The following is a 22,739-nucleotide window of genomic DNA, read 5'->3' as shown; positions in this document are numbered from 1 at the left end:
ACACTCACACACACATACTCACAAACACACACACACACACACAGCGAGAGCATCGAGACACACTCACACACATACAAACACACACGCGCACACACAGCGAGAGCATGGAGAAGAGTTACGATGACACACACGGAGGAGTATCTGCACTGTAAACTCAACGCTGTCAGTAATAAAGCAAGTCGTCGTTACATTACTTAAAATATCACGGATTTGCAGCATTTCTGATAATATGTAACATTATAATGTATTATAATATGATAATAGAAAACCAAGGAAAAAAAATGCACTCATGAATTCGAACAGGTACTCACACACACTCACAGACTCACACACACACAGAGACTCACACACACACAGACTCACACACACACAGACACTCACACACACACTCACTCACACACACACACACTCGCTCACACAGACTCACACACACTGATTCGCACACACACATATACTCACACACACACACACACACATGCAGACTCACACACACACAGAGACTCACACACACTGATTCACACACACACATATACTCTCTCTCTCTCACACACACACACACGCAGACTCACACACTCGCTCACACACACGCAGACTCACACACACACTCACACATGCAGACTCACAAACACACACTCACACACACATTCACATATTCACTCACACCCACACTCTCACACACACTCTCACACTCACACACACAAACACACTCACTCAAACACGGGCTGTTCTGGTCTGACACACACCAGCTCAGCAGAATACAGCAGATCTCCTGAACTGATGCACTAGCTGACGCTTTACACACACAATGTTGCTGATCAACGACACATGACTGATCAAGTCCAGGAGCGCTGTGTTCCAGCACTGACTGCAGTTCATCACCGTAGAGCAGATCTTTGATCACTCCTGCTCTATTGTTCAGAGCCGCTCACATCTTTCAGATCTGAGATCAGTGTTCAGGACACATGCAAATCAGGCTCTTTATCTTCAGTGTCCATGATGAGGGTTAAAGTCTGGCCAATCAGAGACGAGCGATGAGGGTCTGATAGTGACAGGCAGACTTTCATCGGATGTTCCCAAATCCTGTTTCCATGCACACACACACACACACACACACTCGCTGAATCAGCACTGTCCTCTATTCACACACACACACACACACACGGCCCTGCACCACTTCAGCACACATACTCACAGAAATACATAAATAATAATATAAAATAACATAATATATATATATATATATATATGTTTTTATTATTATATATATGTTTATGTATATTATTTATACTTTTATTGTAGTTTCTTACATTTTTCTTTCATTTTAATTGATTATATTATAAATGTAAATATTATAATATATACACATATAAATAATTAAATATAAATAAAAATGATAAAAATATAAATAGTATACAATGAATAAAATATTAGACTATATATAGTCTAATATTTATTTATTTAATTTTTATTGATTATATTATAAATGTAAATATTATTAATATAATATAAATATAATCATAATAATTTAAACATAAATAAAAATGATATTAAAATAACAATAAAATTATAAATATATACATAAAATTATAAATGAAACAGTAAATAGTATGCATACAAATGTAATTAATTATATATTATATATGAATAATTATATATAAAATTATATATATATATATATAAAGTTATATATAAAGTTCTATAATATATAAAATATCCATTTGTGGACTATCCATATTCATGTTTCTAAAAAGTTTGAGTTCTGGAGGTAGAATATAGATAACGTATCTCTTCATTATTTTCCTACTTCTCTTGATCCCTGATGAGAGCGTAATCCCTGACCGGAACTGAACACACACATCTCCACACGGATCCACTCATCCTCTACAGAGATCCGTCTCTTCCCTGTGTCTTCAGGGTGACTGGACTAATCTACGCTTCATCAGTGACAGACGGGCGAGAGAGAGTCAGTGGTGAGGACTTCTGTAATGCAGGAAAAGCTTCGGCTCTCAACATGTTCCAGGATTTAATGCAAGCTCATGATTCCAAGCAGTTCCTGACAGTAAATTCCATGTAAGCTGTTCAGGCGTTGGATTTCATGCTTAAACGCGTGTGCTTGAGATTTCCTTCTGATAACTGCGAATACTCCTTCTCCTTCTCCTTCTCGTTCTGCTACACTGGGAAAAATGCTGTAGAAACAAGTTTCACTCAGGAATTGCTAGTGAATTTCACAATTAATAACTAATAAATTACAAATAACACACTGACTGAACGACTGAAATAGTATTTTCTTGTAAAACATACTCCAATAATCTTTTACAGTGTGCATATCATGACATTATATATATATATATATATATATATATCATGATATGTAAAAATTTTTTTTTTAAATAATATATATAATATATAACAGTATAATAATATATAATAATGTAATAATATATCCTATTTTTTTAATTATATCAAATATAATGAAAAGTATATAATAATTTAATAATATATATTATATAATAGTATATAAGAAAAAATTAAATAAAAATTTACAAAATTATAATGAAAATATTTTTTATAAATATAAGAATTAATTATTTTATTAAATAATATGTTTTAATATTATTGTATAAAAATTATAAGAATTAGTTTTTAAATAATATACATAAAGTTTTCCCCACTTAAAACATTAATTAATTAATTAATTCATAAGAATAATTATTATTATTATAATTAATTATTATATTAAAATTATAAGAATTAATATACTAATTATGTATACTATAAATAGTATACATAATAAATAAATAAATATTACCCCCTTAAAAATTATTATATATTTTAATATATAATTACAAATATATATATATATATATTTATATATATATATATATACCCTTTTTATATATATATATATATATATATACCCCATATATAAATATTCAAATTTATCTGCAAATTCTAGGATGCAACAGCGACTCAATGTCTACATTATAATTTGTGGAAGAGGATCAAATGCTGTTGCGTGAAATCAAAATGCATTCTTCAGAATATTGCGTTTGATGAACTCCGTTTGGTCATAGATTGGACCTCATAGTTTGCTTTTCCGGATAAAAGAGCGTCTCAGTGTGTTGTTCGGCTTCGCTGGAGAGTAATTTGCGATTATGTTCAGCGGCTCGAGCGTTCCAGGAGGGTCTGATTTCACCACAAATGAAGAGAGAGAACAACTCGTTTTATTCACTGGCGATCGATGCAACGAACAACAACATCCACAAGCGCTTCTCTTCTCCACTCGATGAACGAGGGATTCATGCAGAGTCTCAGCCATTCCTTCATCATGAGTTTACTTTGGAAACACTCACAAAACAACTTTGAGTTCTTTTTCTGTGGTCTGATACTCAATACTGAAATTAAAGAAGGCCTGAAATTGTTTAGACGAAGCTTTAGTAACATAATTGCATAATTGTAACACATGATCATACACATGATCACTATATAATACACTATATAATCAAAAATGATCTTGTTCTTTAGTAAAACATCTAATCATCTCAGATATTTCTCATAAAATGATTTGAGCTGGCTCTTTAATCAAATAATAATTTCTTATTTTGAAATTTTTGAAAATTGACTAATTTCAATTATAAGAATTAAAATAAATACACAAAATTACATAATTAAATGCATATATATTCATTTATATAATAATATGTATAATTAAAAATAAGATATAAAATTCCTCTCCTTTCACATCCTGTGAAGGAATAAAGGAAAAGGATCAATAAATAGCTATAAATAACTATATCAAATTATTTGAGCTGCTCTCTATAGCTCTAGACTCTTACTTGATTTATTTATTTATTTTAATTTGTAATTTTTTTAATAAAATAAATTCAAATTGATTACACAAACATTTATCAAATCAAATAATATGAATTAAAAATATACATATATATATTTATATATCAATTTAAATGGATTAAATAAAAATTATAAGAATTAAAAGTATAAAAAATATAAAATTAGTATAAAAATACATAATTACAATTAAATGTATATATATATTAAATATCTCAATATCAACCAAAAAATGTCCATTTGATGAGAATGATTGACTGTTGTTACAGCATCATCTGGGACAACATTAATACGTCAATGAAAGAGCAGCTTCTGAGTGATAAAGACGGCCGGTTCAGTCTCGAGAGTGTGTGTGAACTGTATTCATCTTCTCCTGGGCTTTTAGGAGTGTGTTTGGGGAATGATTGTGAAGTCTTCATGAGTTCAGAGGCTCACCTGTCGAGAGCAAAGACGAGGAAGAGCACGAGAGTCGAACTCTGATCATATTTCTCTGAAACTGCCCACAAACTCCTTTCACACGAGCGCTATCAATCACCTGGATCACACACACACACCAGGAGAGGAAGAGGTGTGTATGTGTGTGTGTGTGTGTGTGTGTGTGTATGTGAGAGAGAGAGAGAGAGAGAGAGAGAGAGAGAGCGCTTCATTCTGTCAGCACCTTCACACACAGTGAACACACACACACACACACAGTGTGGACACACACACTCACACAATGTATACACACACTTAACAGCCACTTAATCCCACTAAAAAGTAACAGATATTATCAGTTTTTTTTTTTTTTAGAAACACTTCGATTGAGACAATCAAAGAAACGGTTTGTGCAAAATAAATTAACATTCTCTACAAGACTTTAAATAGAGTTTAATGTTATTTAGGTTGCTAATGACACAATAGTCTAATAAAAACAAAAATGCAAATAATGGCAAAAATATTTTTAATATTTATAATAATATTTATCATTTTTTATTAAAAAAATAATATTTAATATATATATAGAAATTATTGTTATTAATTTAGAAATTATAATATTATATTTTAATAACATTTATATACAATTATATTATAAATTTTTATTTATTATTATTATATATTCATTATATGAATATATTTTGCTACTTTTTGTATTGAATGAATATATTTATAATATAAAATATATAAAAATTCATTAAAAATAATTATAAATATATACATATATAATACATGTTTCATTAAAAAAATTATATTATAAACTAAGTAACAGTATTATAATATATCTTCTAATAAATAAAATACCATATAAATGTTTACATTTTTTTATTTGTTTTTATTTGTTTAGAGAATTTATTAATTATTATTATCAATAATATATAATTATAAATAACTCTTGATATAATATATTATAAAAGTAACTATAATACAATAAAAAAAAAAGAATTCTAAAATATATACCATGGTGTACAGATTTTGTCCCTGAACTCGTTGCAATGCATCTGTTGTCTTCTCTATGATCCAGTGCTTCAGTAATTTGGATTATGAAGCTTCTGTCATTCTGCAGAATATTTATTCACAGACCGTTTCTGAAACTGAGGATCCAACTTTTGGCCCTTTTCTTTCGCCTGAAACCGAATCCTTCCTCGAGTCAGTTCTTCAGGCGCTCAGAAACTCTCAATAACCCAGCTATTAATGTGCGCCGCAGAGAACAGCCAAAACTGACCGGAGAGAGAGAGAGAGAAAGAAAGAAAGAGAATTAACTCTGCGGTCTGTTGATCATCATCTCTTCGAAACAACAGGAATCTAGCGAGCTCCTTACGAGCAGGGACAATTTAGTGGTTACAATCTGGAGGATTTACAATTAGAAAAAATCCCTGAGTCTCCGCGCATGAGGCGTTTCATGCCGTCTATTATGAGTGGACTGAGATATTCCTGGAATCATTGCAGCTTCAAAAGAGCGACTGATACATCGGTTTTAACGTCATTTACCAGTGAACTCAACACAACATGAAGGTCAAATCAACTCTCAAAAGGCTTTTAACTGCAAAAACGCTCCACGTCGCAACACGCAATAACCGTTCTAGAGCAACTGTGAACGTCACAACACAAGCTAGCCATCGAAACTGTTTTGGCAACACAAATGGACACTTCACAGGCTTCACGGACAGAAACACATGTTTGTTTTGCAGGGAATGAGACAGTGAATGTGTTTCAGATCTGCAGTTACTACGTCAAAGTGACATGTTCACTTATCGTCGTACCGAAACGGATAAGGAGCCACATATGCATGACATTACTAATGCCTCCATTAGTTCAGAGGTGAACTCTACACTCTTGAACAAGGCTTTAAGAGTTTATTGTCCTTTTGCATAATCAATAAAGCATAAAAAGTCGATGAAATACATACAGAGACATGCAAAACATTAATAAATGCACCAACAAGCGTAAAGTCAACAACTGCACACCTTCAAGTGAAACAGGATAATCAATGAAAAACAGAAAAAAATCTAGGATGGGACTTGATTTAAAGGGGTGGTTGTTTATGATTTCACTTTTCTGACTTTAGTTAGTGTGTAATGTTGCTGTTTGAGCATAAACAACATCTGCAAAGTTACGACGCTCAAAGTTCAAAGCAAAGGGAGATATTTGCTTTTACAGAAATCACTTTTTAAGGATTACAACAAACGGCTGGTAGAGACTACACCACATTCCTCCCGGGTTAGTGACATCACTAACCCTAAAATTTACATAAACCCGCCCCCAGAACACGATTTATAGATTATCAAGACATGCTAATTAATGACTAGAAGATAACTACACATAAGCTTCATAACTTCATCAACTAACCATTCAGAAATGTCCTGTTGCTTCTACATGTTGTCACTTCTTCTCGAGTCTCTCCATCATTGTCTGACTCCGGTTTGAACATAAAAGGCTAAAAGTTTTTGAAATGTTCAGTGCATGTCTGTGTGAAGTAAAAGGACACAAGCTCCGCCCTCTGTGCCGGGAGCAGCAGCTCATTTGCATTTAAAGGAACAGACACAACGGCGCGTTTTTGCTCATCCTCAAAAAGTGACAACTTTAACATGCTATATAAAAATATCTGTGGGGTATTTTGAGCTAAAACTTCACACACACACTCTGGGGACATCAGAGACTTATTTTACATCTTGTGAAAAGGGCATTATACCACCCCTTTAATCAATCAAAAATGGATTGGACTGTGAAAAGTGGGTGTGGCGTCAATGATGTCATTGTGGTTGGAGGGGAGGAGTTTAAAGTCGGAGGGATTCATGATGTCAGTTGGAAAAAACAAACAATACATTTTGATACAAAAAGTTTTTGTTTGCACTGAAGAATTCTACACATAAAAGAGTCTTAAAAATGTAAAACAAACAAAAAAAAACACACCATGTTTTACTTTGCATTTGATGCATAAAATAACTTAGTACCAATTTTCAAATTTTTTTATATGCTCAACTTAAGAAATTTAGGTTTTACAGAGAAAAAAAAGACATTTCAAAAGAGTGGTGATACTGAGCGCCACTCAGGAAAACTATCGATCTCAAGTTAGCCCTACTTAATATTTTTTGCATCACCAAGAAACACTTTTCAGTCAGTATAATTTACAACCAAAAAAAAAAAAAAGCTAGGGGAAATTATTATTAAAAGTTTGTTTTGTTGTACAGGCTTAAAAATATGGATTCAGAAGAACGAAAACAGCATAATCTACCGTTTTACTCACTGCAAAGCTGCTTAGACTACAGGACTCACTGCAAACTCCAATAAAAGCTGTTTATAAATGAGATTTCCATCAGTTGTATTTTTGGACGAGAGTAAACAAGCCCTTCAAGCAAAGTCCAAAGATTCACCACAGAAGTGTAAAATTTCAAAGGAACTGCGATGCGTTTTGTGGGGTTGAAGTGATGGAAGTTTACAGAGCGTTTTGGTGTGAAGTCACAGTCTGACCGCAGTTAAACAGCGACAAAACGCTTTCAAATGAGGGGAAATGTATAAACGACAAGTGTAAAAGAGCAAAGTGCCCTGCAACCCACTCAGGAATGCCTCTTCACACAAAAGCCATGAAAATGCAAATGTTTGCCAGGTTTGTAGCTCGTTTCGACTGTATAAACACAACGGGGAGAGAGATCGCGTGAAAAAGAGCGACAGAACTTTTATGGCAGGGTCTTCAATGGTCAATGCATTCACAATATAAGTTTTGCTGGCGTTTTCTAAAGCAAGCATCAAAATTGCTCACTATAAAACTCATTCTGCAGTGTTTGGTTGAATATCATCAAGGTTTATGGTGCACAAAATTCTGTACCAACTGCATACTATATATAGTAGAAGTTTTCAAATTTTCATGCAGTAATCCGTAGCTGATAGCATCTTTTTAACCTAGTGTGTATGTGTACGGTCAATGTGTAATCAGATGAATAGAGATGAATCAGCACTATATTAATCACAGCAACACAAACATGCTTTCGCAAGCCTTTGAGGCTCAAGTGTGTGCATGCAAACCATGTTGGGTTCGCCCACAGCACAAAGACACACTCCTTTCATATCAGCACATTTGCCCGTTTCAGTAAAACACTGAATCCTGTGTAATCAAAGCAGCATTTGTACTAGACGCTTATCTTCACAACACTAGTTCATCACAAAACACGCTTGCATCATCGCAAAGGGGCATCCCATCTTGAACAACATCCACATCTACATCAGTTAGATTAAAGCATCACAGAAATTACATTTACCTGATAATGTTCATCCCATTAGACACATTCAGCCCTCCCAAAATCAAAGAAATGTTTTGCATAAAGAATTTTTAAAGTCCCCCTGTAGTCAATCATTTTATCCCTTAAGACTCATCTTTGATCACCAAAATGACATATTTAATTGAAAATTAAAATTTCTTCATGCCTTAAAATTCATCAACTAACCATTCAGAAATGTCCTGTTGCTTCTACATGTTGTCACTTCTTCTTGAGTCTCTCCATCATTGTCTGACTCCGGTTTGAACATAAAAGGCTAAAAGTTTTTGAAATTTTCAGTGTGTGTGTGTGTGAGGTAAAAGGGCACAAGCTGTTGTAGCTCCGCCCCCTGTGCCGGGAGCAGCAGCTCATTTGCATTTAAAGAACACACACAAAAACGGTGCGTTTTTTCTCACCCTCAAAAAGTGACGACTTTAACATGCTATATAAAAATATCTGTGGGGTATTTTGAGCTAAAACTTCACATACACACTCTGGGGACATCAGAGACTTATTTTTATATCTTGTGAAAAGGGCATTATACCACCCCTTTAAGGAACATGACAGAATAAAAGTGAGCCGAATGTACAAATATTGTTTGAATGCAGATCTTCACACACCACCCCGAAAACAAACCCTTTGTGACAAAGACCTGCGACGACCACTGACCTACTCGCAGCTCCTGCCCGAAGACTGTGCGTTCGCCCAGCGCCGAGCAGTTCCAGCGCCCGTAGCGAAACTGGTACTGGCACTCGTTGATGCCCAGCTGCGCCCCTTCTCCGATCACGATGATGGCGTCGGGCCGGCTCTGACAGATGGCACGCTGGCGGGGCGCGAGACCCGGGATCTTATTACAGATGATGTTCGCACCAAGAGCCACCACAGAAGAAAGAGCCCTGTGGGACAGAAGAGACAAAACCAAAGAGTAAAGAAAGGGGATGGACATTAATGAGATGCTTGCATCACAGGGGCTACGTTTACATGCACAACTTTAATTTCAATCGGACTGAATTCAATATTCAATGAATTCAATAGTGTTTACATGAACGCTAAACGTGACCGGGTTGATGTGCGTGTTTATATGTCAAAAGCTTCAAATCGGAGTTGATTTTTTTGACATGCAATAAGTAATATACAGTTTCTCCTACATTGGTTCTTTATTTGTTTTAAACAGCAAGTAATATTTATCCATTTCTGGTCATAATTTGGAGTAAATGAGCATATGAACCGTTGTGTCGTGCTGCTTATATTTATCACAGTAAAAATGCCCAAAACCAGTCGTCTGTGGATGAGAATCCGAAACAAGTTTCAATCCGATCGAAATTTCATTCGGATTGAGCCATCAATCCGATTACTAACGGATTATTTGGTTGCATGTAAACTTAGCCAGTGTTGAAGGTTGGTTAAAGTCACCATGAAATCAAATTTTACATTTCTTACTTTATTATGGAATATTGCAGTGTTTATTATAAATGATTCATCCGTGCACCTCATTATTGTTTTTTAATTCATGTGCCTCGTAATCATGAATGAAAATAAATCCCCATCGCTCTTGCAGCAACATCTCTTCTCTTCTCTGATGACGATGGATCATTCTATTCTGATTCTACGAGCGGGACAACCTGTCACTCACATGAGATCCACCAATAGCAAACCACAACCATCCAATCAAATCCCTATGGACAAAATCAAGCCCCGCCCTAAATTTGTTCTTGTTCCAGAAGCCGTTTCACTCGGATATACGTCACAACAGGGAAGAAAAGACCAGCGAAACTTCTATTTCATGCCGACTTTAAGCATCCACAGTAGTTCAAAATGTAGAATTAAAAACAGTTATTAAAGATCTGACCACAACAAAGCATAGAATATAGTAGAATATCATAGAATAACACATAACCGCTGACTCGAAGAGAACTATAATTAATGAAATAGACATTAAAAAACATAACTGAACAGTAATAAATAAAATAGAACTGAATAGACCAGAACATGACTGAAAATAACATAGAATAGAAGCAAGTACAATATAATTGATCAAAATAGAATAGAACTGAACAGAAGTGATTAGGCCAACGAAAAACTTTAATATAGAATAGAATCAACATGACAGAACAGAATAAGACATAACCGTATAGCAAAATAGAACAAAAACAAATATAATAGAAAACAAAAACATAACTGAATGTGAATGAATAAAATAGAATTTAATAAACCAGAACAGCATTAATGAACATGACAGAATAAAAGTGAGCTGAATGTAATTGAACAAAACAGAATAGAATTGAACAGAAGTGAATAGACAAAAGCATAACTGTAATATAGAACAGAATTAGAATTGAATAGACCAAGACAACTGTAGCGCAGAATAGGACAAAAACAAATAGAATAGAAAAAAACAACTTAACATGACTGAATAAAATACAATAGAACTGAATAGACCAGAAAAGCAATAACTGAACATGACATTTAATTAAAGTGAGTAGAATGTAACTGAACAAAACCGAATAGAATTGAACAGAAGTGATTAGGCCAACGACAAACTTTAATATAGAATAGAATCAACATGACAGAACAGAATAGACCAAGACATAAACGTATAGCAAAATATGACAAAAACAAACAGATAATAAAAAAAACATAACTCAATGTGAATAAATAAAATAGAATTGAATAGACCAGAATAGCCTAATTTAACAGCAGAATGTCATTTAACAAAACAGAATAGAATAGAATTGAACAGAAGTAAATATGCAAAAGCATAACTGTAACATATAGAATCAGAAAATAATAGACCAAGGCAACTGTAGAGTAGAATTGGACAATAACAAACAGAACAGAAAAAACAACTGAACGTGAATGAATAAAATACAATAGAACTGAATAGACCAGAACAGCATAAGTGAACATGACAGAATAAAAGTGAGATGAATGTAATTGAACAAAAGAGAATAGAATTAAACAGAAGTGAATAGACAAAAGCATAACTGTAACATAGAATAGAACCAGAATAGAATAGACCAAGTCATAAAGACAGACCAAAAATAGAATGAAAACAATTAGAGTAGACGAAGAAAAACACTGCTGAATGTGAATGAATAAAAAGTACAATAGAATTGAATAGACCAGAACATCATAAATGAACATGATGGAATAAAAGTGAGCAGAATGTAAGAATAGAGTTGAACAGAAGTGAACAGTAATTTAGAATAGAATCAGAATAGAATAATCCAAAACATAACTGTAGAGCAGAATAGGACAAAAACAAATAGAATAGAAATGGAAAAACATAACTGTATGCGAATTAATAAAATCAAATAGAATTAAATATACCAGAACACGACATGATAGAATAAAACTGAAGAGAATATAATTGAACAAAACAGAACATGATAGAGTAGAATTAGAGCAATAAAACAGAACACCACTGAACAGAATAAAGAATAACTGAATAGAATAGAAAAGAACAGAACTGGAATACTACACACATAACAGAACAGAAGAGAACAATGTGTTACTGGTTATAAAGATCAGATTTTTCATGCCCCTTTTTTCGATTCTCGTCATATTTTCATGCAACTGTGACCACACAAAGTGGGTCGTGTTCCAAACGCACACATCTCTGTCATCACGGGGCTTTTGGTGTTGATACAGCCCTCGACAGCGCTCTTAAAATGCACGCAGAGTATTTTCTCCACTCTGTTTGCATGAGCTAAACTCTGTTTACGAGCATTGAACCCGTTCAGATATGTGCCTTTCAAACATGTCAGAGACGAGGGCTGTAAAAACTCATGCAAAAACGCATGCCAACTTTGAAGAATGACGTCACCGGCCGCGAGGACTCCACCGCAAGCGAGGCGAGTTGCAACAAGCAATGCGTGTGTCAGCAAAAAAAAAAAGGCACGCAGGAGTGGACGGGTCGGGAGAATAGCTGCGACTTATGGATTCCACGTCAAAATAGATCAAACAGTGCGGAACAAAGACCAGGAATGTTCATTGGAAATCGGATACGGCTGGTTTGATTCTTTTCTGGTTTTGTGTTTCCATGTCCACAAAGGCTTAAGAATTACTCTTAAATACAAAAGCACATGTGTGATGAAGTCGAGGGTCTGTGTTTAAGAAACATCTCCTGTTTCTGCATATAATGGAGTTGCGAGGGGCGAGCAGCTAAAAGTGTGTGTTTATTTAAACCCTTCTGCGAACACAAACTAACACTCAACCACACGTTAATATAGCGCCTCCAAAGCCTTCCAAACCCGGGCATTAAGTGAGCCGCTATGAGGAATATGAAGTTTTGCTGCCAAATCTATAGATCTGTTCCAAACCTAGTGAGCTTCAAACCTAGAGAGCATCATAGGCACGCTCAAAAAGTACTAATAGACCTGATATAGGCCGAATTTTAAAGGATGCATCCCATGTATCCTTTGTAATCCCAGGATGCAATGCAAAATGCTTCTAAATGGCAGACAAAGTGAGATAAATATTGATTGTAAATATGGTTACAATAACTGATCAAAAGTGACACTAAAGATATTTATAATGTTACAAAAGATTCTGTTGAGAAAAGATATGAAGCAGCACGACATTGATAATAATCATAAATGTTTCTTGAGCAGCAAATCATCATATTAGAATGATTGAAGGATCATGTGACACTGAAGACTGGAGTAATGATGCTGAAAATTCAGCTTTGATCACAGGAATAAATTACATTTTAACATATATTCACACAGAAAACAGTTATTTTAAATTGTAATAATATTTAACCAATTTTAATGTATTTTCAATTAAATAAATACAGCCTTGGTGAGCAGAGGAGACTTATTTCAAAAACATTAAAAAAATATTTTAAGCAGTAGTGCATATTTCATTAAACATCCTTAAATAAAAAAATCCTTTTCCCCAATTAGCACTAATGCCAAACTCTGTTGAAATCAAATCGGGAGTCAAATCTCTCATAACGCTTCACTATTTGTATGACGTCCACATTTGCGTTCAAATCAGTCACTTGGTTTTGTTTTATTCAGGATGCTACCCGAAGTATACAACACAGCTCACGAGGGTTTGAAACGTGCTGCAACTGCATAACAACACCCTGGCAACCACATAACGAGCTTCAAAACACTCAAAACACTTTAGCAACAGCATAACAACACCCTGGCAACCACATAACGAGCTTCAAAACACTCAAAACACTTTAGCAACAGTGTAGCACCTGCATAACATCACCCTTGCAACCACATAACAAACAAAACACTCAAAACACTTCAGCAACAGCATAACAACACCCTGGCAACCACATAACGAGCTACAAAACACTCAAAACACCTTAGCAACTGCATAACAACATGAGCAACTGCATAACAACACCCTGACAAACCCACCATAGCAACTGCATAAAAACACCCTGGAATCCACATAACGAGCTACAAAACACTCAAAACACTGTAGCTAGTAGCAACTGCATAACAACACCCTGGCAACCACAAAACGAGCTACAAAACACTCAAAACACCATAGCAACTGCATAACACCCTGGAAACCACATAACGAGCTACAAAACACTCAAAACACTATAGCATCTGCATAACAACACCCTGGCAACCACACAACAAGCTACAAAACACCTTGGCAACCACACAACAAGCTACAAAACACTCGAAACACCGTAGCAACTGCATAACACCCTGGAAACCACATAACGAGCTACAAAACACTGTAGCAACTGCATAACAACATAAGAAACCCCATAACACCCTGGCAACCACACTGTAGCAACTGCATAACAACACCCTGGCAACCACATAACGAGCTACAAAACACCTTGGCAACCACACAACAAGCTACAAAACACTCGAAACACCGTAGCAACTGCATAACACCCTGGAAACCACATAACGAGCTACAAAACACTCAAAACACTATAGCATCTGCATAACAACACCCTGGCAACCACACAACAAGCTACAAAACACCTTGGCAACCACACAACAAGCTACAAAACACTCGAAACACCGTAGCAACTGCATAACACCCTGGAAACCACATAACGAGCTACAAAACACTGTAGCAACTGCATAACAACATAAGAAACCCCATAACACCCTGGCAACCACACCGTAGCAACTGCATAACAACACCCTGGCAACCACATAACGAGCTACAAAACACTCAAAACACTGTAGCAACTGCATAACAACATAAGAAACCCCATAACACCCTGGCAACCACACTGTAGCAACTGCATAACAACATAAGAAACCCCATAACACCCTGGCAACCACACCGTAGCAACTGCATAACAACACCCTGGCAACCACATAACGAGCTACAAAACACTCAAAACACTGTAGCAACTGCATAACAACATAAGAAACCCCATAACACCCTGGCAACCACACTGTAGCAACTGCATAACAACACCCTGGCAACCACATAACGAGCTACAAAACACTCAAAACACTATAGCATCTGCATAACAACACCCTGGCAAACACACAACAAGCTACAAAACACCTTGGCAACCACACAACAATCTACAAAACACTCGAAACACCGTAGCAACTGCATAACACCCTGGAAACCACATAACGAGCTACAAAACACAGTAGCAACTGCATAACAACATAAGAAACCGCATAACACCCTGGCAACCACACCGTAGCAACTGCATAACAACACCCTGGCGACCACATAATGAGCTACAAAACACTTAAAACACCGTAGCAACTGCATAACAACACCCTGGCAACGACATAATAAGCTACAATGTGCAAAACACAAATGTCAAAAATAGCCACACACACACACACACACACACACACATATATATATATATATAAAATGGGGTTTTTTTTGTTGCCATGTGTGATTTGGATGATGAGACTAAAGGATTTGCAAGACTAGTCATCACATAGCTTCATCTGCAAATGTTTTTTTCCCATAGCTACATAAATCAGATTGTGGACCACAGAACATGCTGCTTTAGAAACAAATGAAATGCTCCACCCTTTTTTTTCATATTTATTTGGCTTTCATTTAAAACCTCTTATTATGGCTGTCCTGCTCATCCACAGTCATAAAGTACCAACTGACGTTGTTTCTGGTTAAACAAGTGATGTCTTCGGTTAAACAAGTCGAACATAGACCGTATCCTTCAGAGCAGGTTATAGTGATGTAAACCTGAAGAAAAGTCACACATCGCTTGATTTAATATCTCACATTAACATTGTGCTTTTTGCTGGTCTTCTGTTTATCACATACTTTGCATTGTTTAATCTCATAATAGTAAATCTCAACAATGTCTCAAACCGTGCCAAGATACCAAAGTCTGCAATCAAAACACAGAAACTCAAACATTTCTCATCACACTTCCCAAATCAAATGATCTGAGCTTTTAAACATTCACTTTCTCCTTAACTTTAGAACTCTGTAATGAGGAAAATGATTGTTTAAGAAAAACTATTAAGATGCACATCAACCTCAACCTCTTAAAATACAAATCACAACCTGCTAGCTGCACGTTTAACGGTTTCTTAACGTGTTTTCTGACCACACAGGTAACGCAGGATGTTTTAACTCCGACAAAACACGCAATGTATTTTCCCATCTGAAAATAACCATGTTTTTTTACCAAGCGACCCTACACTTAAATATAGCCCCAAATGTAAGTTTAATTGTGGTCCATTTAAAATATGACTAAATAAATCAGTTCTGTCTCACCAGGAAGATTTCAAACATGAGTAGGATTTCCTGGTAAATGAGGAATAAATAATCCCCAGGATGAGTAAATGCACTCTACTTTTAAACACAAGAAAATAAATGTTCCCTGTGCGCTTGGCTCCAGCTATCACCCAGTCCATTCTACTTAAAACAAATCCTGCTAAAACAAACTCTAAACTACCAACATGGATGAACTGGCACCAGAAAACTCTCAAACCTCAGACTACATCTCCAAAAAATGGAAATGGGACTTTTATGGGCTTAGTTATACGTCTAAAAGGGCAGTTTATTAAACTATGTCTCTTTCGGAATAGCAAAGGATCTTTCGTACTAATAATGGGACAGAGTGAATTGATATTTTTCAGAAGATAAGTTTTATCTGAGATTAAATTGTTATGCTGCTATGATGGCGGGTGGTTTTAGGAGGGTGAATTATGTGGATTTGTTTAAAAATAAATTGTATTATCTTTATTTTTACACTACACATGCTTCATGTCTGAAATCTGGAAACTGTAAGTAACTCTCACAAAATAAAAGTAGTTCCTACTTTTCCAGAACAAATATCTACACATTTTTAAATCAAGATACATTTACTTGAGAAGCAACATTTCTTAAGATATTAAGTCTTGTTTTTCTGGGAAAAGAAAAGTATTAAAATTAAGTGAGTTTTTGCTGAAAACAAGATTATAACTTAATTCACAGGGAAAATTTTTCGTTTTCAGACTCTAATTTTCAGCTACATTTTTATGAAACCAAGATTAAATATGTTATGGCATTTTTTAGCATCTCAAGTAAAAAAATCTTGATTTAAGAATGTTTAGATATTTGTACTGGAAAACAAGACAAAAAAACTGAGAAAAAACATAATTTTATTTTTGCATTTAGGTATGCAACCCTTTTTTTTGTACTTTTCCCACACCAAATTTTCCTCATAAAACTATTAAAAAGCATTCAGAAAGTAGATTCATCCTGTGAGAGATTCCCTGATGCGTTTTCTTCCCAAAAAAAACTCAAACATGCCCATAACTATTAGCGAAAGCCACGTCCTTCCTTTTTAACCTCCCTTTAAAAGCCATTAATTCCACAAAATGTATCGAATTTGCACTGTGCCGAATAAAGAGGGTTTAAAATGTAAAAGCAAACAATGGTGCCGTTCGTGATGTGCAAACCAACGCTATACATAGACGTACCCGCTTAAATGGCAACAAAAAGCCACATCTATTTTAAAAATTGAGTTTGGGGTCTCCAAAAAATGATTTTCACAGAGCAGTTTAAAGAGCAAATGCATCGCTGTCAGAAGCTCACGAGGATGAGATCAATGTTCACATTACTTTTTTACAGAAGTAGCACTAATTATTTTGTGGAGCTCCATGTAAATATAGGGGAGACTGGGACTAGATGTCACCATGGCAATTATCATAAGGGCTTTATCTCAGTAACTATAAAGCTTTACATTTAAAAGTCCAATTACACAAACACTTGTTTTCTCTAGCAATGCTTTTGTGTTGTCTGTTAACTTTTTAAAATTCACACTTTTCTGAATTCTGTCTGCCAAAGTAAAATTCCAGTATGTTTAACACAATAAACCCACAAAAACAACTATATATCTGAAATTTGGGGTATTGATTTTTTTTTTTTTTTGTGTGCAAGTTGTCACATGCATTTTATTCAATGTGCTAATCAATAATACCTGTGTTGGCCAAATGCATGTATGTTTACTTCTACATCTTAGCTGTTTCATCATTTTTCATCCTCATTTACTGTATACATTATGCTGAAAGGTCTTTAAATAGTTTTTAATATGACTGGAATACCCCTTATGGTGTGACAACTTGCCCCAGCAATAACAGATGTAATGTTTAATTTCTTGTTTGTACTCAAGACTTTGAGGTTTGTGACTAAACAGAAATAAACATGAACTGTGTGACAACTAGCCCCCATACCTCATTATTATTAATGCAATCAATAGCATTTGCATGCAAAAGGTGTAACATTGATCCTGGTGCTGTTTACAGCAGGTGAAGGTTCAACTGAGAAACCGTCTGTCTGTAAAACCGAAGTAACTCATAATTGAACACACACACACACTTTATATATGAATCTTACTGAACTTCTCTGCCACTCAGTGGCCAAATGAAATTCTCTCCCATTCAACTTCAACACTGAACAACACTTACATTTCCCAACCAGGACCAGATCTGCACTTTAACATCCTCTTCAACACTGTAACAAATAAAAAGGAGGTATTTCTATCTATCCTGACTCTAAAAAAATGATTGTACCCTAGTCATATTAAACAATATGCATGACTTGAATAAAACCTGTGAACTTAGATGATGCACATTTTGAGGTCACCTAAAAAATCAAACATTATTTACATTGTATCATCATGAACTTATCAAGAGATCAAACTATCCATCAAAATCCAGTCAAATTAAACCGAATCTTGCATTTGAACGCATGAGCACAAGTGGAGCTTCTGAACACCATCAACATGACATCATTTATTAAGCTTATCTAAATATTAACTACCATATTTACTCAATCTATCACGAGTTCATTCAAGAAAACTCCCTCCCGACACAGAAGTCTCCCTATAGATCAATACTAAATGTTAATGTTTTATTAATCCATCATTGTACACAGTCAGTCAAAGGTTTGGACGTGTCTACTTGTTCTCTGTTGTGACTATTAACATTATAGTATAATAGTAACATGCTAAAGAAAAGTCTGGAACATATATCACACAAATGAAAACTACCCTAAATGTATCTGTCCAGTATTCAATGCAATAAGACTCAAATAAGAAATGGATTTTCTTCTTCTTCAGATAAGGATTCATCCAATGGGGTCTTATTTGATAACAACTGAATTTACCATTAGATTCCAAATTCCAAAAGGAATCCTGTACACATGGAAACTGCCACAAAAGCTTGCAGTAACTATAAAGCTTTCCGTTTAAAGTCTATGTTCCTTTGGGATTTTGTGAGGGATGCGTTTTAAAACAGTATTACAGGAGATCCCATTCATGCTAGACACTTGTTAAGTGGTTTTCCATCAACTGTCCAACTAATACAGCTCAAAACATGCATTTAAATGTTAGTTTCGTAAATAAGCTTACTGTATATATGTCTGTAAACCCAGTTTAAAGCATCTCTGCCATCGTTAGAAACAGTAAAATGTGCCCAAACTTTCGCCTGGTTTTGTATGAACGTGAAATACACAGATTTCGAGGTTAGTAAACTTACAGGTAGCTCCCGCTGGTGAGGATGAGGAAGATCTGCGGATAGTAGACAGACAGAAGCACGCTGCGCGATGAGAAGAGGATCATGGTGACATATGGAGCGAACGGACGCTTTTCTGACGGGCTGAGAGAAACAAACGCGTTTAGTTCCCGTGATGTTCGGTAACGGAGCTTCCTTTACGCGGCGCGTAACTCCCAGACGCGTGTGTGTGCGAAGGAGACGCGCTGTGTCATCGCGCAGTTCGTTCTGTCGGAGCGGGCTGATGGTTTTGGGGGGATTCGGGGATGGAAACAGAAGTGGCTCTCTCCTCTCCGGAGACTCCGGGCTGCCATTGGGCAGAGGACGGCACCATCACACCACCATCCGCCCACTTTTGGATAAAGGGGCCACTAGGGGCCACACTGACTGACATCGCGCCCGTGCCCGCTGGAGAGGTAACCGAGGCTCCCTAATGCAAGCACAGCGTCACTTAAAGGTTTAAATACTATCACAAAAGTCTCTAATGTACTTATTGCACAGACTTTGTGCGAATTCTTCCAAGGCTGCGTTGTAGTTTTTAGCGCGAAATGTGTTGGGTTTCGTCTAGTCTCGCGCAAACCAAATTGTAATTTTAGCGCGCCTCATAGGCCTACTATCCAAACGCAATTTAGAAGACTTTCTAAGTTAATAATGTGATAAACAATACGTATTCTGTCCATAGCGGTTGCTTATCTATTTAGTGACTTTCACGTGATTTGTGTTCATGAGCATTTACTAAGTGAAAATATAGCTACTCTCCCTCACTCATCTTTTTTTGTGTTCACTCAACCATACTTTTGTGCAAATAAATTATTTGCTGACCAAAATTGAATTCGCCGCGGAAGTCAACATAGCGACAGTAGAATCTAGAGTTTTCTGTTATAATCTTTGAATTGACAGAACATTCTGAGTTTACTTTTCCACTAGATTATGGCTTGTAACAACAGCAGAACCGTTTTTTTGTAGTAGCCTACCTACTAAACTTTTGTTGTTGTTGTTTATAGGTACTTCGGCTAATTGAATCGCTAGTATGCTCGGAAATTTCTTACTTCCCACTTGTGAAGTCGTGATTACGAACTCATCTCTTTCATATTTTGACTTGAGATCTTTAACTAGGAAACTAGCCGTGAAGACAAAACCTTTTTAGAAGAAGAAAAAAAACGAGTAGAAGTTAACATATAGCCTACACTAGTCCAAAGACGAGCTATAAATCTGTAGGCCAGCTTTATTAATGCGCTGAGTGAAATGCTATGCTTGTACCTGCATGTGCTGTAGCCTATATGTCATGTTGGAGAAAGAGGGTGAAGGGGGTATAGTGACAGATATCAAGCCTCAGGGGTGACAAAACAGGTTTGACCTGACGAGACCCCATATTATCTGAAGATCTCAAGGCATGCTTTCAGTCATATGAGGTCTTGGGAGCAATCTTCTGTCTTCTAAAGATTGCATGATTAATCTCAGAGCTTTGACATAATGACAAACGTGCTTGCAAGAGGCCAAAAATGAGGAGGAAAAAAGTTATATTTTATAAGTTACCGTAAGCTGTATATAATCGCCTGTTATGGGTAAATAACAGCGGCATGAATGGATTTCCACTTCAAAAGATGGATAAAACTATGATCCTTCATCTGTTTGTGCATGCAGAAAGGCAGACGCAGATCTAGATATGATATACTAATTACATTTTGCATTGCCGAGAGTATAGTTTCTCAAATGGCAGTGCGTGTGTTAAATGCACAGCACAAACTAAATAAACGAGAGCAAAGAGTTAAATATAAAAAGTAAATGATGAATAGACTAGATGACAGGCGACCCTCTGTTGGAATACGAACAAATCCCTAAAGAATTCAGGTGAGGTCTTGCAAAACTAGAGGGTGAAGGAATGTGGAAATACAACTCGGCATGCTGTTATTACTGAGGGTATAGAGGTGAGAGCAAGAGAAAGAGAGTAAACCACAGATGAATCTTCCTGCAAACAAGTTAACTCAGAAAAACATGGTGAAAAATAGCTGTAAAGATCATATTCACTCACACGACAACCTTAAACCCCTCAATCTTTCAAAACTGCAGCAGGTGTACAGATCTGAAATCAATTTTAGTATACATGTGTTTATAATGGCAATAATTGCAATGCAAACTTCTATATTCAAAGTGCAGAACACAACACACAAAAAAAAAGTTATTTCTCCATGATTTTATTCAACAAATGTGATCCAAAATGTCACATTTGTTAGTGTTTTAAAGCGAAATGCATAAATATATGTATTAAATTGCATAATATTTAATCTCTCCCATTAGAAAACAGATAGCTGACATAAAATGCTTCAGCTAAGTGGACAAGTTCTTTAGTGTGACGTGCAATAATTCACCAAAAGCTATATATACAGCATTTTTGTTGTTGTTGCTAATGCATCTTTATGATCTCATATTTGTGTTTTTAATCATATCGCGGGACCATTTCAAAAGAGTGAAGGCAGAATAGATTCAAAGAAAGTGCTTTAATTTGAACTTAATATCATGATGTTGATTTTGACATAATGCATCAACTACCCAAATGTAAACATCATGTTCCAGAAGAAGCACTTTACATGTTTGCGTTGCGTTTAAAGTGCATATACATAATGCATCTCCTCCACTCACCCGAGTCTAGAATAAATGAGGCCGAAACACAGGAGCACATTAAAGATCCACAAGCGTAGGGGTCTGACCATGATGTCCATTCAGTGCAGAAATCCACCTCACATCGGCCACTCCGTTCCACCTGCGCAGGCAAACACGCTGTTTCGGTCTCTCCGACGGGGCTTTCTGATTCCCTGTAAAGTTAGAAATCTGAGAGCCATAGTCAGGGTTCAGATCGAGGATGCTTTGCCGTCCCGTTCTCGGGTTTGAAAGCAAGATTGAGGGTTTTACAAACGCTGTGTTTTCAAGGAGGAGCGACTTGAATGTTTTCAGGTGAACCTGCCGTGAGCGTCAAGTTCCTCCTCTCTCTCTCTCTCTCTCTCTCTCTCTCTCTCTCTCTCTCTCTCTCTCTCTCTCTCTCTCTCTCTCTCTCTCTCTCTCTCTCTCTCTCTCTCTCTCTCTCTCTCTCTCTCTCTCTCTGGTGGAATGCCGACGGTTTTATGTTCCAGGCTCATCGACTGCTGCTGGTTTGTTAAATTCTTTCCATTTCTCCGCAGGTGAA

General features: G+C 36.0%; 1 protein-coding gene across 2 annotated transcripts in view; it reads right to left on the bottom strand.

Moving 5' to 3' along the window:
- wnt7bb (wingless-type MMTV integration site family, member 7Bb) overlaps window positions 1-22,439 on the bottom strand; it is a 34,042-nt gene extending 11,603 nt beyond the window's left edge. The window contains exons 1-2 of one of the 2 annotated variants that reach the window (XM_084095805.1): window positions 22,199-22,439; window positions 9,246-9,472 (exon numbers count right to left, since the gene is read on the bottom strand). In XM_084095805.1, coding sequence (XP_083951931.1) covers window positions 9,246-9,472; window positions 22,199-22,278 — 307 coding nt within the window. In that variant the 5' untranslated portion in view covers window positions 22,279-22,439. Of the gene's footprint in view, window positions 1-9,245; window positions 9,473-19,543; window positions 19,808-22,198 lie in introns of those variants that run through there. The other variant, XM_084095804.1, reaches the window with a different exon arrangement.
- Window positions 22,440-22,739: the final 300 nt, after the last annotated feature.

Source organism: Abramis brama (assembly GCF_963993115.1).
Source record: "Abramis brama genome assembly, chromosome: 20".
In the NCBI taxonomy this organism is placed as follows: Eukaryota; Metazoa; Chordata; class Actinopteri; order Cypriniformes; family Leuciscidae; genus Abramis; species Abramis brama.
Note: the sequence above shows the minus strand (reverse complement) of the source record. Positions and strands in the feature narration are given on the sequence as shown.